Source organism: Protopterus annectens, chromosome 7.part1 (assembly GCF_019279795.1).
Source record: "Protopterus annectens isolate FY-2018-M chromosome 7.part1, PAN1.0, whole genome shotgun sequence".
NCBI classification, from domain to species: Eukaryota; Metazoa; Chordata; order Ceratodontiformes; family Protopteridae; genus Protopterus; species Protopterus annectens.
The window spans coordinates 447,891,704-447,909,209 of NC_056740.1; the positions used below are offsets into that span (position 1 = coordinate 447,891,704).

General features: G+C 44.2%; 1 protein-coding gene and 1 non-coding gene across 3 annotated transcripts in view; both read right to left on the bottom strand.

The window, feature by feature from the left end:
* Nucleotides 1-17,506, bottom strand: part of LOC122807819 (store-operated calcium entry regulator STIMATE-like) — a 792,354-nt gene that overhangs the window by 526,951 nt on the left and 247,897 nt on the right. For both annotated transcript variants that reach the window (XM_044078908.1, XM_044078907.1), the window contains exon 3: nucleotides 16,316-16,411. In XM_044078908.1, coding sequence (XP_043934843.1) covers nucleotides 16,316-16,411 — 96 coding nt within the window. The remainder of the gene's footprint in view (nucleotides 1-16,315; nucleotides 16,412-17,506) is intronic.
* Nucleotides 10,311-10,383, bottom strand: TRNAW-CCA. The gene has a single exon. It is a non-coding gene; the product is annotated as a tRNA-Trp (tRNA).

Here is a 17,506-nt window from a genome sequence, read left to right on the forward strand (position 1 = left end):
TGGTTTTCCATGGAAGGAGTAACAGAATCGAATGCAATTTCCTATCCATTTGGAGATTGTCTGTTTGGAAATAGCTCTTCGTTCCCTTCCTGTTGCATAGGCTATAAAAAGTTGGTCAGTCTTTCTGTTGCTTTTGGTTCTGTCCAAGTAGTAGCGTAGCTGTCTATGTACATCCAAGGTATGCAATATTCTTTCCCCTCTGTTTTGTGGGTTGGGAAAGAAGGTAGGAAGGTGGATTGCCTGGTTTAAGGACACCCTGGATACCACCTTAGGCATAAAGGTTGGATTAGTCCTCATGGACACTCTATCTTGGTGGAAGATTAGGAAGGGTTGCACTGCCATTAAGGCCTGTAGTTCTGAAACCCTCCTTGCTGAGGTAATTGCCAGTAGGAAAGCAGTTTTCCAAGACAGGTATTGTAGGTCTGCTGTTGCTGCTGGTTCAAAGGGTGATAGTGTCAACTTTTCTAGTCACAGTTTAAGTCCCACGTTGGCAATGGTGGTTTCCTTGGAGGTTTTACATTCTTGATTCCTCTGAGGAACTGTCTGAGCAAAGGGTGTGAAAAAACAGGTGGATCAAAGCTGTATTCTGCTGAAATAGCTGATGCATGTATCTTGATGGAGGAGTAGGACAGGCCTGAATAGAAGTTCGCCAGGTACTCCAGAATATTAGGCATATCTATGTTTGACACATCTTTTCCTCTTTCAGAACTCCAAGTGACAAACCTTTTCCATTTTCCAGCGTAGTTCCTTCTTGTTGAAGGTCTGCGTGCTTCCAGAATAATGTCTTTAACTCTTTGGGAAAGTTCTTGATTAGCTGCTGCTATGTGATGTTCCATGCAGTCAGTTGTAACGTTTTCAGGTTTGGATGTATGGTGCTGTAGTTGTTCTGAGTTAGCATCAAAGGCATCAGTGGTATTGGCCACATATTGTTCTGAGACATGCTCCTCAGGAGTGGGTACCAGTGTTGTCTTGGCCGGTTTGGAGCTATCAGGATTATCCTTGGCTGTTCCTCCTTGATTTTTAATAAGACTTTGTGTATCAAGGGAAAAGGTGGGAATGCATATGCTGTTAGGCCTTTCCAGCTGAAGGAGAGAGAATCCACTTTCCATGCTAATGGGTGGAATGTCCTTGTGCAAAATTTTTGGAGCTGGTGATTGTGGGGTGATGCGAATAGATCTATCTGAGTCATTCCCCATTTCTTTGTGATGGTCTTGAAGATGTCCGGGTGCAGGTGCCATTCGTGGGCATCTGATGTGGTTCTGCTTAATATGTCTGCTAGAGTATTTTCTTTTCCTGGTACAAATATTGCCTGTAGCTGGATGTTGTAGCTGAGTGCCAGGGTCCACAGTTCCAAAGTCAGTCTGCATAGGGTACGAATGAGTGCCTCCCTGTTTGTTGATGTACCACATGACTGTGGTGTTGTCTGTCCTTATCATCAACTGGCCCTCTTTGAGAAATGGTCTGAACTTTTGGATTGCCAGTTTTACTGCCAGCATTTCTTTTAGGTTGATGTGCAGGTGAAGTTGATCCTGAGTCCACAATCCTTGCACACGTTTGTCCATCATGTGGGCCCCCCATCCTAGGTCTGAAGCGTCTGTTGTGATGTTCTGGCTTGCTTGACCTCTGCGAAAAGGAAGGCCTGGGTTTGACTGGCATGCCTGAGCCCACCATAGGAACTCCTGTTTTATGCATGGAATTAGTGGGATTTCTGTTTCTAGGCTGTGCCTGTGCTGGGACCATAAATTCCTTAGGTACCACTGTAGTTTTCTCATATGAAGTCTGGCAAATGGGACCAAAATTATGCATGATGCCATGAAGCCCAAGGCCTGCAGTACCTTTCTTGCTGTTAACTTGTTCAGTTTTGTTAGTGCCAAGAAGTAAAGAGGGAGTTCTTTTTGTTTTTCTGTAGTTAGGAATGCCATTTGTCTTACTGTGTCCAATTCCGCTCCCAAGAAAGTCCTTGTTTGGGATGGTATCAGCCTTGACTTTTGTAAATTGACTGTGTATCCCAGTGCTTGTAGCAAGTAAATGACCCTTTGTAAATCTGTTGTCAACTTGCTTTTGTTGTCCCTTGTAGCAGGCAGTCGTCCAGGTATGGGTAAATTTGAATTCCCTGTAGTCTGCAATGGGCGATTACTGATGCCAGGCATTTTGTGAATACTCTGGGCGCAGTAGATAAGCCAAAAGGCAATGCTGAGAATTGATAGTGCTCTGATCCTGCAAGAAATCTGAGGTATCTTCTGCAGATTGGTCGAATAGGGTCGTGCAGGTATGCCTCCTTGAGATCTAGAGTTACCAGCCAACACTCCTTGCCCAGCATGGGAAGAAGTTGCTGTAGGGTCAGCATTTTGAATTTTGGTACAATGATGTATGTATTTAAGGTGGACAGGTCGAGAATTGGTCTCCAACTTTTTTCCTTTCTTGGAACTAGGAATAGTCTGGAGTAGAACCCCTTTCCTTGCTCTGCTGTTGGTACTTTTTCCACAGCTCTCATGTTTGCTAACTCCATTATCTGTTGAAGAGCTTCTGCTTTTTGATTTGGAGGTAGATTTGGCATTCCTCTTTTGACTGGTAAAGTGTGGAAGTGGAATCGGTAACCTTGATCTATGGTTTGTAAAATCCACTTGTCTTTTGTTATGTGGTGCCAGTTCTTTGAAAATAAGGTTAACTTTCCGCCTAGAGGAGCTGCTATTTGTTCCCTGGTAGGCGGATTTAGGATTAAGTCACTGTGGCTGTGCTGTTGTAGTGGCAGTGGTTGTGTCTGAGCCTCTGTTGTTGCCTTGCCACTGTCGTCCTCTGTAGGCACCACCTCTAGATTGGTTTCTGCCTCTGGAACGTCTATTCCTGCCCCTTTGAAATCTTGTGGAGTCAGGAAAGGACCAATTTTTGGCAGGCCAGTTCCTGCTAAACCTTGGGGGTGGAACCTGCAGGAAATCTTTAACCGTTTGAACTAATTTTGCTTTTTCTTCCATTTTCTTTATAACCTGCTGTGCAGGTGTACCAAACAAACTTGTCTTATCCATAGGAGCATCTAGCAACTTAGCTTTAACATGATCTGGTAGAGGTTGCTCCTTTAGCCATGCATGTCTTCTTATCACTGTGCCAGTCATGGCTGATCTAAATGAAGCCTCCAGTGCATCATAGCCACATTTTAAGGAATGGTTACTAACCTGTTGTATGTTATTTACCATCTCTAATACATATTTCTTGTCAAGAGATTCATCAGTGGTTAGCTTTTTAGTTAACTGATCAAGCATAAACTCTTGGTATTGTATCATGTGAAATTGACAGTTTAAAGCTCTAGCTGAGAGAGTAGCTGAAGTGTAAATCTTTTTACCCCATCTGTCTAATGACCTTGCTTCCCTTTCAGAAGGAATAGGGTTTTAGCTATGGTCGGCTACTGCCTTGGGACCCTGGGATATAGATTCGGGTCTGCAAGAGGGGCCTTGTAAAGGTGGTGATGAGTATCTGGCACCCTGTAAAATCTGTCTGGTTTGGCAGGGGCTGGGGCAGTGAATCTGGAGCAGAGCAGACATCATTGAAAGCATCATCTACCACAGAGAGAACAGGAGGTATAGCTAAGGGCCTGTGCTGGGGAAGGCGTAGAAAGGTTCTAAGTCTTTTTCTGGAATCTGAAAAATCTTGTTGCTGCCATTGGAAATGCTCTCGCATGGCATGTAAGGTTTCCCCAAAGGAGAATTCTTCAGGAGGGGAAGCAGCTGGAATAGATTCTTCAGCATCAGAATCTTCAAAATTGGAGAAAGGGGCCTCTGGCTGGTCAGTTATGTCTGATTCATCAGCTGAATCATCAGAGGACGCTGGCTCAGGGGGCTCAGCCCTAGGTCTCTTCTCTGGGGGCTGAGAGGCCCTGTCTGGGTGAGATTGAGATCCTCTAATTAATGTAATTAAATCTTCTGCCAAAGTAAGCATTTGATTACTAGAAGAGGGCCTGGTAGAGGGGGGTTTAACAGGCACTTTTTTAGAAGTCTTGGCTGCTTTAGCCCTGGCGAAGGCCTTAATGGACATGGCTGCTGGAGGCCTAGCAGCACCACGTGCTGGGGTAGAGACATCCAAGGGAATGGTGTCTGATAAGTCATTGGCAGCCCGTAGTGGATAAAACTTCTGAGGTTGGTTCAAGAGTAGTAGCAGGGGCCTCAGCTGTAGAGATAGATTCAGCTGTACTTTGATCAGTTTTCTCGGTTTCGGCCGAAACCGAGACACTCGATTTGTTTAAGCATGGTTTCGGCCGAAACCGCGGACCGCGAGTGTCGGTCTTTTTCTTTGCGTTTTTGGCAGAAAGTGAAGTCGGAGGATCCGACGACATAATGTACGCAAAATCAGAACCGAAAAACTGTTCTGCAAACTCCGACCGACGCCTAAGCGTTTCGGTTGAAGGAAGCACAGGCCGAACAGGCTGCTACGTCGTGGGCTGGGCCTAAACAAGGCAGACAGTAAGAGTGGAAATCTTTATGAGGTATTTGTTTCCCACAGGTTAAACAATTATTAACTTTTTCTGACATCGGCTGAGGCAAGAAAGAGTCCCCAACGGGGTACTTAGCTTTAGAAGTCTTCAAAGTAGTATTCGGTAGAAATAATCTCTGGATCCGACCGACCGGCACTTGCGAACAGCTTCTGCTTCGGGCGCCACGCGGCAAGAAAGACTGAGGAAAATGGCGTCGGCTGATGCTTTTATAATCGAAGACCAACAGAGATGACGTCGGGTGAAGTGCGACATCAGCCGAAGCCGGACCCGGACTTTGGAATCCGGCCGACTGAAGGGCTGCCTGACGACAGGACAACCCAGCTGTTATGACTGCAGATGCATCCATGAAGGACATCATGAATTAACATCCTTATCAGAGCACTACAGCAAATGACAGGCCCCCTCCCACTGCAACGTGAATTAAAAAACATCCTTATTAGAGCACTACAACAAATGATAGGTCTTCTCCCACTGCAACGCGGATTAATAAGCATCCTTATTCAGCTACAACATAAAATCTTTTTCTGTGAAAATCAGATGTATCAGAGGATGCAACTTTAAGTGCTTTGCCAAAATCCACAAAGTCTTTACTTTATTCACTTTACCTACTTCAAACAAAAACAAAATTCAGAATGGCCAAAAGTACTGACATAAGCAGCAATGCAGTGCATCTTTACAGAACCCAAACAAGAATATAAAGTCTTCAAATTGGGTTTGTTGAAGGTAGATCCTGCCTCTCAAATCAGGTGGAATTTTGAGCAACTCACTAAGACATTAGACTCAGATAAATTAGGTCACACTGCATACCTGGACTTCACCAAAAACTTTTGGTAACATTCCACACTCAGGCATCATTAATAAGCTAATTCAATTAAATGTAAACCACTATGTTACCTGCTGGATAACAAACTGACTCACCAACAGAACCCAGTCTGTTAGTCTAGCAGGCACACTCAACCAAGAGTGATTACCAGAGGTGACCTTTGGGATCAGTTCTGGAACTAATCCTCTTTGGTAGCCACATCTTTGATGTTGAAAGACACCAAAGACCTATAGCTGACAAAGTTTGTTGATGACTGAAAATTCAGAGCTGTAATAAACACCACAGATGACCTACATATTCTCCAAGATGGACTAGCTAGTAATAATAAGTGGTGCTTTGATCACGACCTCAAACTAAACGCAAAAAATGAAGCATTGTATCCTTTGGCAATCTTGGACACTCCTGTTCCTATCATAAAGGTGACACCCCCTAAAGAGTGACTCCACTATTACTGCCTTGTTCACCTTTATTTATTTTTATCAATGAACTACTCTTTGACCTCCTCGTGACCACTAATGTTAGAAAATTCTTTTATATAGCCCGATCACCAGGGCATTCTTCCACATCAAAATAAGTCAGCTTCCTTCTGTACTCCAAACTTATCAGGACAGTAAAAGAATATAATGCTCCCTTTGGCATGCACTTGGCTAGCCATATGACCTAGTTTGACAGACTGCAACTTTTCCTTACCAGAAAGAAATCATGGGCATGAGTTACCCTGACCACCTTACAGTGTTCCTGTTCTCATTTCCTGCTGACTACTGAGAGGATATCTCTGTGTTGGCTGCAAAACTGTAAAAGATCTGGTCCTCTGCAACTTCCTGCACATCCACAAAACTAACGCCACCCCTAAACTGCAGCTCAAGGGGCCTAAAAGCCCACCAAACACCTTCCACAGTGAACAGCTATTTGTATGGAAATACATAGAGATTAAGCAGAGTGGCTCTTCAACCCTTTTTAAGGGCACCCCTGGATGGCCAATCTTTTTCTTTTGAATAAGGTGTTGATAAACCAATTGTGTTTGATCAGTTGCCTTTTGATTTTTTAACTTTTTGATATCTTGACTTACTTGCTGACATAAATCCAATATATCTACAAAACAGGTCCATGTAGTCCAAAGCTCTAGGCAGTGTAGCAAAAGAAATCAGTTTTATTTTTTCTTAAAAGTAAAGTTAAGCACTTTTGTCCATCCACTTGGACTTCACATAATAATAATAATAATAATAACACTAATAATAATAATAATAATAACAACAATAATAATAACAACAACAACAATAGCAATAATAATAATAATAACAATAATAATAATAATAATAATAAAAAAAAATAATAATAATAATAATAATAATAATAATAATAATAATAATCATAATAATAAATAAATAAAATGCAGTGAAACTCCATCTCCCTGTTCTCCATACCGTCACAATAGGGACGTTATGGAGATCAGGGAGATGGAGTTTCACTGCATTTTAGGTGAACCTAACCTGTTAAAAGAAATAGGCCCAGGTAAACAGTCTGACTTGGGGGGAAAATACATAAATGCAAGTAACTCAAGAGTTAAAATGTACAAATAATTAATCTAGAATTCTTAAATAAAGCAGCAAACCAGAGTATTTCCCCTGCAAGTCAATTAATGGAAAATAAACAGATGCAAAACTACTGGCAAGAAATACCATACTGTAGAAATGAGGTACATACTCTAGGACAAAGACCAATTCACTGAAAAATAAAACAAGGTCAGAGTGTTGCAGCATCTAAATAAAACGAGGTCAGTGTTGTAGCATCTAAATAAAACAAGGTCAGAGTGTTGTAGCATCTAAATAAAACAAGGTCTGTGGTGTAGCATCTAAATAAAACAAGGTCAGAGTGTTGTAGCATCTAAATAAAATGAGGTCAGAGTGTTGTAGCATCTAAATAAAACAAGGTCTGTGGTGTAGCATCTAAATAAAACAAGGTCAGAGTGTTGTAGCATCTAAATAAAACGAGGTCAGTGTTGTAGCATCTAAATAAAACGAGGTCAGAGTGTTGTAGCCTCTAAATAAAACGAGGTCAGAGTGTTGTAGCCTCTAAATAAAACAAGGTCAGAGTGTTGTAGCATCTAAAATCTAAATCTATACCAAGCGATTGCAGCCCCCCCAAACATCTCCAACGCCCAAGTGAGAACTGCTCTCTCCAAAGCAAAAAACACAGCATCCATGGGACCTGATGGTGTCCCCGGCTGTGTGCTCCACGAACTCAACGAGGAATTAAACCCACAGCTAGGACAGCTGTTTAATCATAGTCTTACCTCTGGATACGCATCCAGGAGTGGCGCACTGCAACTGTGGTCCCACTTCACAAAGGCGGTGCCTCCACCGACCCTGGAAATTACCGGCCCATTAGCTTGACAAGCCTTATCTGCAAAGCCATGGAGAGGATCATAATGGACCTCATAAATAAAGACATAGGAATTTGCAGACTTTGGATCCATCCCAGTTTGGCTTTGTCAAAGGCAGATCATGCCTTCTAAACTTGGTTGACTTTTTCAAACAGTCACCAAAGCCATTGATGAGGAAAGGCAGTCCATACAGCCTACCTCGATCTGGCGAAGGCCTTTGATACAATACCCCACTCGGGTATCATTGAAAAACTCATCAGCTTAAATGTTAACCCATACATCACAAGATGGGTTGCAAACTGTCTGAGTGACAGAACCCACAGGGTCAGAGTTGCTGGCGCCATGTCAGACTCAAAGCCTGTCACAAGTGGTGTACCACAGGGCTCAGTCCTGGGCCCACTCTTGTTTGGCATCTACTTTTCCGAAGTACAAGCAAACACAGGAGGGTTATGGCTGACAAAGTTTGCAGATGACTGCTAACTGGGCTCCATAGTAGAAAACACATCTGACACATATATCCTTCAGAAGGGTCTCACAGAAACGGATAACTGGTGCCAGAGCCATGGCCTAAAGTTAAATGCCAAAAAATGCATAGTCATACCCTTCGGGAAAAACAAGGTTACCCCTAGCTACCAAATAGGTGGCAATCCACTGAGCACAGAAGAAGTTATCAGGGACCTGGGGACCCAGGTTGATAGTAGTCTGTCATTCAACACCCATGTAGCTAAAGTAGTTAGGAAGACCTTCTACATTGCCCACCTTATCATGAAGGGATTCTCATCTAGATCAAGGGAGGTCATAGTCTCCCTATACTCATCACTCATCAGACCAATGATTGAGTACAATGCCCCATTCGAATGTATCTGACCCGACACTTGCAGCAGCTGGAGAGGCCACAAAAGTTCCTCACCAAAAGGATAAAGGGTCTCAAACATCTGTCCTATGCTGCCCGACTGAAAGAACTCCAGCTCTATTCAGTCGCTTACTTGCTCAGAGGTGACCTTTGCCTAACATACAAGGCCATGTCAAACCCAGATTTGATGAATATGCTTCACCTCAAAAATCTAGATCCATCAGAGCCACAAGGCGGAGACTTAAACCTCGACACGGCTATTAATAGGACGTGCTGGAGGGATAGATTCATCACCCAAAGACTCCTATGCTGTGGAATAAAATCCCGGTATATGTGAGGCAGAGCACCTCGCTGGCCTTGTTCAAGAGAAATCTTGACCAATGGATGGGAGATCGCAGATATACCCCAGGGATTACCTCAGTGTCACTGCTCGACAGAGGCACAGCAAAATAATGGGTATAGTTCCCCATACTAAAGGGGTGGCGTAAGCCACAAAACTATGGGCTAGGCTTGTAAATGCCCTCGGGCAGATAGCCTAGTATGAACCTATGAACCTATGAACCTAAATAAAACGAGGTCAGAGTGTTGATCTAAATAAAACAAGGTCAGTGTTGTAGCATCTAAATAAAACAAGGTCTGTGGTGTAGCATCTAAATAAAACAAGGTCTGTGGTGTAGCATCTAAATAAAACAAGGTCAGAGTGTTGTAGCATCTAAATAAAACAAGGTCAGAGTGTTGTAGCATCTAAATAAAACGAGGTCAGAGTGTTGATCTAAATAAAACAAGGTCAGTGTTGTAGCATCTAAATAAAACAAGGTCTGTGGTGTAGCATCTAAATAAAACAAGGTCTGTGGTGTAGCATCTAAATAAAACGAGGTCAGAGTGTTGTAGTATCTAAATAAAATGAGGTCAGAGTGTTGTAGCATCTAAATAAAACGAGGTCAGTATTGTAGCATCTAAATAAAATGAGGTCAGTGTTGTAGCATCTGAATAAAATGAGGTCAGTGTTGTAGCATCTAAATAAAATGAGGTCAGTGTTGTAAGCATCTAACTAAAACAAGGTCAGGTTTGTAGCATCTAAATAAAACAAGGTCAGAGTGTTGTAGCATTTAAAGGGCCATACTGGAGTAGAAAAAGTAAGAATATAATAACGAGGACCAAGTACTTCATAAAATAGTCAAGCTTTGATAAATGTTTTCACAGTTCCTGTCCACAGCGTTCTTCACTTCATCAACCATGCTAACAGCCGCAGTGAAATGTGTCCAACACAAAGTATTGTTGTGTTAAATCTTACCATAACTTTAGATGTCCTTCCCGTCTATATGCTGCTGTATGTCCGGCCATTTTACAAAAGATAGATGCTACTGCTAGGGTGTGTGTGACGTCCCGCATCTCTCTCTCTGTGGACGTCAGCCATAAACAGACATTGGGTACAAAACGGACATCAGCGCGCACCCTCCTCTGAACTGAATGCCGCTGGAATCAGTGACTACAGAGTGGGTACGCAGGAGTCAGGCAAGTGCAAGGGGGAAGGCAGGGTGGGAAACTATACAACAGCATACAGAAGAGAAGGACATCTAAAGTTATGGTAAGATTTAACACAACAATACTATGTTCATAGCTTCATAGATTAGTACTAGGCTAATTAACCTTGCGAGCCATTTTAAGCCTAGCCAATTATGCCTTGTGAGACTCGAACCCTGCACCTTGTGCTTGTAAGGCAAGCACTTGAACCATTAAGCCACACTCCCAACCCCTAAAGAATTGTTGACCCAAGTGGGACTTTAACCCACAATCCCCAGCTCTGGAGGCTGATGCCTTATCCATTAGGCCACTGGGCCCCTTCTATTCATATGCTGCTGTATTCATAACACAAGGGAGAGTACAAAAGCTCCTGTATTAAGAATTGGGAGGAACAGAAGCATTTTCCACAAATCCATGCAGAACAGCTCTGGCAAACCCTGCTCTGGTCCTAGAAACAATGACCAACTTGCAGTGTTTGGTAAAGGCACGGACAAAGGACCATGCAGCTGCTTCTAAAATGGCAGCTGTATCCAGACCCTTGAAAAAGGCTCCAGAGGAGGATACTGGTGTGTGCCTTTACTGGAAAGGGAAGCCTTCTGTCATGGGCAGTATAGCAAAAGGTGATAATTTTAGATATCCAAGAGGATATGGTTCGCTTGGAAACAGGGTGTGCCAGAGCTCTTGGGTGGAAAGACACAAAGAGCCTGTCTGATTTACAGATGGGTTTGGTCTTGGCCAGATAGGATCTAAGTTGGCTGTGAACATCTAGGGTATGTAGAATCCTTTCAGATGGGTTTTGGGGTGAAGGAAAGAATATGGGTAGATTGATGGCCTGATTCAAGGACAGCTCATTGACGTCTTTGGGCATAAAGGTAGGACTGGTGCACAAACACACCATGTCTTTGTGGAAGACTGTAAAAGGATGGGAGACCCTTATGGCTGAAGTAATGGCCACAAACAGTATAGTTTTCCATGTACAATGCTGGAGAGAATGGTCTTTGGATGGCTGGAAGGGTGGCAGTGTCAATTTCTCCAGTACAAAGTTAAGATCCCAAGGAGGTGAAATGGGCTTCCTTGGGGGTCTGAGGTGCAGAACCCCTTTTAGAAAAAGTTTAACTTCTAGCCTATAAGCCAAAGGAGGGTTGAGAGCCAGGCATGCTTTAATGGCAGATAGATGGGTCCTGATGGAGGAATAAGATAGTCCAGACTTCCTCAATTCACATAGGTAAGACAGGACAACTGGGGGTTCCACTGCTAGTGGTTGTAAGTTGTGTTTATGACACCAGGAAGAAAATCTCTTCCACTTGAAAGGTACAATTTTCTGGTATTTGGTTTTCTGGTCTCCTGCAAAATCTGAAGCACGTCCTTTGTGTACAGGTATCCGAGGGGAATCAATGTTCCATCACCCACAGAGGGTTCAGAGTGGACAGTTGTGGGTGTGTCAGTGCTCCCCTCCCCTGTGTGAGCAGGTCCATCCACTGGGGTAACTTGTGGTGATTGCCCTTGGCTAGATGGAGCAGTAGGGGGAACCAGTGCTGCCTTGGCACCAAGATTTGAGGTTGGTCTTTCTGAATTTTCAGCAGAACTTTTTGTATGAGAGGAAAGGGGGGGGATTATTTATTTTTATTTATTTAACATTTGTTTGCCAGGATAGTCCGACTGGACAACAAGTGTCCGTTTTCAGCAGAGTCCTGGGGAGAAAAACTCCACACATTTACAGAGAGAAAAAAAAATCTACAAAAGAGACATTATATAGTAGAAGCATACAGATTGTAGACTTTACCGCAGTTAGCATACAATAAGAAGACATTACACCCCTTTTGGTTGAAAATACAAGTGTACAAAATATACAGTGAGAGTAGATAAGAACCTGGTACAGCATTCCAAGATATTTCACACTATGTCGAATCTTAGTATCCCAAATGCGCGACAGGTGTAGTGTGGTATGTATATCATTGGGTACTGTCTCTTTAAGGATGTTGTGTTACGTAGGAGGTGATCCTTGAAAATTTGTAGGGCTAATATCAGGACTCTCATTTCCTTGATACTGATGTGCTCTTTCTGCTGAGTGAGGGTCCATGGGTTTCTCTCTCCATTCTTCCAAGGTTGCCCACCAACCTGTGTCTGAAATGTCTGTGTAGAGGTCCTGTTAGGGGGGCATGGGTTGCAGGGGAAGGCCTGGGTTGGTGTTTATCTGGGCTATCCATCAGTTCAATTCCCTGGAAAGGCATGGGAGCATTGGAACCATGTACTCCATGGGGTGCAGATGTTGTTTCCAGACTCTTCTCAAGTACCACTGAACTTTCTCATGTGAAGTTTTGCCAGTGAAACCATGGGGATGGTGGAGGCCATGACTCCTAGGAGCCTGAGGAACTCCCTGGCTAACATGGCTTTTAGAGGGAGTAGTTCCTTGAAGTAAGTAGTGAGAGACAACATTGTTTCTAGGGGCAGACAGGCCATCATCTTTTCTGTTAGGATTCTGCACCCCAGGAACATATGATCCTGAGAAGGAATCAGGGATGACTTTTTGAGATTTACAGTGCACCCCAGACTTCAAGAGGGAAATGGTGAAGTCTAGATATTGTAGTAGCATAGGAACTGACGGGCCTGGATCAGAATATCGTCTAGGTAGGGGAAAAGTTGGATACTCTTTGTTCTGGTAACGGCCATGACTGGTGCCAGGCATTTTGTAAACACTCTTGGGGCCGTAGAGAGACCAAAAGGCAAAGCACAGAACTGATAGTGTGCAGAACCCACCCAGAAGCGGGGAAATTTCATGAAGAGGGGATGGACTGGCATGTGTCAGTAGGCGTCTTTTATATCCAAGGATACTAAGAAGGTTTGTGGTAGGATCAGGGGAAGAAGGGTGGGAAGAGTGAGCATCCATAACGAGGGAACTTGAAGGAAGGTGTGGGACAAATCCAGGATTGGTCTTCTTGGACCTTCTTTCCTGTGAACTAGGAACATCCTGGAGTAAAATCCCTTTCCTCTTGTATGTGGAGGGACTTCTCGAATGGTTCCCTCATCTAGGAACTCCTGAAGAACTGAGGGAAGGAAGGCAGTTGTTCTCGAGGGGGCTGAGGAATGCCTTTGGGAGTTGGTTTGGTTTCCCCATCTCATGAAGTGCCCGGTTTTATTATAGAGAGGACTCAGGAGTCCTGGGTAACCTTATTCCAAGCTGATGGGGGGGGGGCATAGAAAGTGGGGTGTTCAGATCCAGTGCCTGGTAGTCACAGGCTACCAGGCTTACCCTGAAAGGTCAGTTTTGTAGCAGGGGTAGAGGGAGCAGAGCTGGCTGAGGTCTGTTTCCTGGAGTCCTTTTTGCTTTTGGCTGGCAACACTCTGGCAGGCCTTCTTACAAAGAAGGTTTTGGTAGGGTAGTTCCTTTGGAAGTGTGGGATCACAGACAAAAATGCGTCTCACATCCTGTAGCTCCTTGCCTTTCACTTGGAGGGCCTTATAAAGGTCACCAGCTGCTGAACCAAATAAATCTTTACTGTCAGGGAGAGGCTGCAACCTAAGCCAGGAGTATCTCCTCATGACAGACCCTGAAGCAGCAACCCTAGAGGAGGCCTTTACTGCATCATAACTGCACTTAAAAGAGTTCTTGATCACCTGAGTGCAGGAATTCAACAGGATCAATATTTTAGCCTTGGCTGGGGAGTCAGGGAGGTCCCCTAGTTGTTCTGTCATATCAGCTAGCAGAGCCAGGGACTATTTGGCCATGTGGGTTTGGTAGTTAAATGCTCTTACTGCTAAGGTAGCAGAAGTGTAGACCTTTTCACATAGGCATCCCATTAACCTGCTCTCCTTATCAGAGGGCAGAAGAGAGGTGGAAGGGAGTAATTTAGCAGCTTTGTCTGCAGCTACAGCAATAACTGAAGGGCCCGCAGAGGGTGTTTTATACAAGAATTTGGCCATCCTCAGGGACCTTATAAAAACCTGTCTGGGCATTTGGGTGCCAGAAGTTATGAATCAGGGTTTATGGATGCAGCCAGGAATGCATCCAAGAAAGCAGGCTGCACTGGAGGTACAGCAGACGGGTTGGGAGACTCCATTTGGAAGAGGTCATAATACCTCTTCTGGTGTTTCTGTAACTTGACTGCTGTCCCAATTGAATTCTTTCATATCAGCAATGATTTCCCAAAAGGTAAAACCTTCTCCAGGGGAATCAGTGCCACTGGACTCCTCTTCTGGGAAAGCATACCCCAGAGGGGAGGCAATTTGTAAGGTGTAGGTGACATATTCATCCTCTGATGAATCCTCTACTTTGGATGAGACATCCAGAGCAATTTTGCCTTTGGGGGTAGATGCCGTAGGGGCCTGGGCCAGAGTAGGGGCCTGGCGTAGGGCTTAGAAGGCGTTCAAAAGGCTATGGTTGAAGGCCTGCCAGTCAGAAAGTTGTTCAGATGCCACGGGCATTGGTGAGGGAGCAAGATGTTTTTTTTGCTTCTTCTTTTTATGGGACTCCGACGTTGAGGTATCGGAAATCCGGTGAAGAATGGGAGGGTCGGATGCTGTACGGCACTCCACAATATCAGAGCTAACATCCTCGTAAACTACAATTTGCGAGATCCCACACGGACCCTCAGATATGATGAGCCCAGGTTTTACCCTCAGAAACAGATACGAATGCCTGCAATTCCCTCTGGGACGTGCCCTTAGCTTCTTTAATGGCTTCCACCTGGGTACCCACCAAAAGAATGTCTGAGGATTCCAGCTTGGACTCCAGGCCTTCACCGGCCTCGAGAGGTATGGCTGGAAGGGAGGGCGCAGTAGTCGGTTCGGGCCTAGACGTTTTGGCCTTTTTGACTGAAGTCTCACTGGAGGGGCCTAACTTTGTATCCATCTCTTTAGCCAAATGCCTTATACGCTGATTCTCTAAAGTTTTAAGGCAGATAATAGACTCCTGATGGTTTTGGAACAAAGACCTGATGAATACTGCAACTAGTGTGGTCGTGTTACTGGCCTAAGCAAAACAGGCAAATCTCATGAGAATCTTTATGGGGAACTTGCCTTCCACACCTGCACTTGTCCTTTCTACCTGACATGAAACTCAACAGCAGTAGCAAAGGATAATCAAAACCCTTATGGGGTACTTATCTGAAGTCGGATAAAATGAAAGAGTCCCACGGGATCACTTTTCCGAAAGAGCAACGACTGGAGCTGGCAGTCATACAGACAGCAGAAAAGTTCTGAGGAGGGTGCATGCTGACGTCCATTTTGTACCAGACATCTGTTTATGGCAGATGTCTGCAGAGAGAGACATGGGAAGTTGCACGCACCCTAGCGGTAGCATCTGTCTTTTGTAAAATAGCCGGATGTACGAGAGTCGACCAGGGGCAGACTCTACTGTGTTATGAATAAAGCAGCATATGAAAAGAAGGACATCTGCACATTATACTCTGGCAAAAACTTTGTAGTACCTTGTAAAGTACATGAAGAAACCTATACACACCACGTTTGTCTGTAGTTCTGAGGATAAACCAGAGTGCTGTTTGTGGTACATGAAGTGTCTTCTTTCTCAACTCATCCCAATACCCCACCACCCAAAAAAAAAAAAAAATTGTAGTCTCACTTTAGATTCTAAAGAAACTGGATGTCCCTGCCTTCCAGGCAGTTAAGCTGAGCTGTTATGTCTCTGTGTAGTTGGCCAAAATGACAAATACTCTCCTGCAGCCCAAACTCTGCCCCACCACCCTACCTTCCCATGAATGGTATTTGTGCAACACACACACACACACACACACACACACACACACACACACACACACACACACACACACACACACACAAGTGTGTGCGCAAAACATGCCCCAGTAATGGGAAGGTGGGAAATTGGAACACACTAATTACTGCCAAAGGTGGTTTCCACATCCACAAGATCAGTACCATACAATCTGTTTCAACTGCACTTCGGGAGCCCAGATACTACCACAACTTACCTGCCACCTATCCAGAGCAGGTCCCAAAGGTTATAATGACAGAGCTATGGGGTAAGTTATAATGACAGAGCTAAGGGGTAAGTAGGAGACAGTACACAGCCAATGCAGACATCAAATGCACTACAACAGAAAAAGTTTGACAAGAGGCAGATTTTCAAAGTCGGAAGTTTTAAACCAACTTATTTTTGTTTCAACTTATGTAATTTGCTGTGGCAAAAGAGGCTTAAAAAGCATTTCGTTATATTTGTCACTAGTATCTCACCCAATATCCCCAGGAATATTGAAGAGTTAAGAAAACACTTACAAAGAGCAGGGGTCCTCGCCAGTAAGGTCTGACAGATAAACATTTGCAAAATGGATGAACAGCATACCGATCGCCTGCTTTGAGGTATCTAAAAACCTGTACAACAAAAGGGAAAACAGTTGTATTGCATCCCATCTGCCATCTGTACAAAGTTACATTAACAATCATATGGCAATTTAACATCATTCAGCAAAATTACAGTTGTGTACACTTACCATAAATGTAGATGTTCAAGTGTATTCACTGTTGCAGTCATCACATATGGGTTATCTGCCTGCAGGTAGCCCTCAGCCGGCCTGAATATCAGAGTCTTTGGATTTCTGCGTCAGATGCTGTCGCTTCTTCCTTGACGTCAGGTCATCAGGGGTATAAAACATGCAGCCGATGCCATTACATCAGTTTTTCTTGCCCCAGATGTCAGGTGCCCCCACAATAGGAAGCAATTACATGGTATAGAATAACCCCCATCAAAAAGCAAATACACAAGAAAAAATAAATACACCAACCAGAAGGAGAGGTAGAGCCAAGTGAAGTCAGGGGGGCTGGAGGGAGGGTAACCAGGGCTGCAACAGTGAATACAGAGGGAGGGTAACCAGCACTGCAACCGTGAATACAGAGGGAGGGTAACCAGGACTGCAACAGTGAATACAGAGGGAGGGTAACCAGGACTGCAACAGTGAATACAGAGGGAGGGTAACCAGCACTGCAACAGTGAATACAGAGGGAGGGTAACCAGCACTGCAACAGTGAATACAAAGGGAGGGTAACCAGCACTGCAACAGTGAATACATAGGGAGGGTAACCAGCACTGCAACAGTGAATACAGAGGGAGCGTAACCAGGACTGCAACAGTGAACACACTCGAACATCTACATTTATGGCAAGTGTACACAACTGTTCTATGTTCTTCGTGTTTCACTGTTGCAGTCATCACATTTGGGTTGATTCCCAAAGCTAAGGAAGGGAGGGGGAAGTTAAAGAGCATTAGGGCCAGCTATTAAGCCCTGCAAGACTGCAGTGGCAAATCCAGCTCTGGATTTAGAGAAGACAGGCATGTGGTAATGCTTGGTGAAAGTATGTACAGAGCTCCAGGTAGCAGCTTCTAGGATGTCCCTGGTAGGGACTCCTCTGAGAAATGCCGCAGAGGTAGATGCAGCCCTGGTGGAATGTGTTCTTATCCCCTGTGGGCTA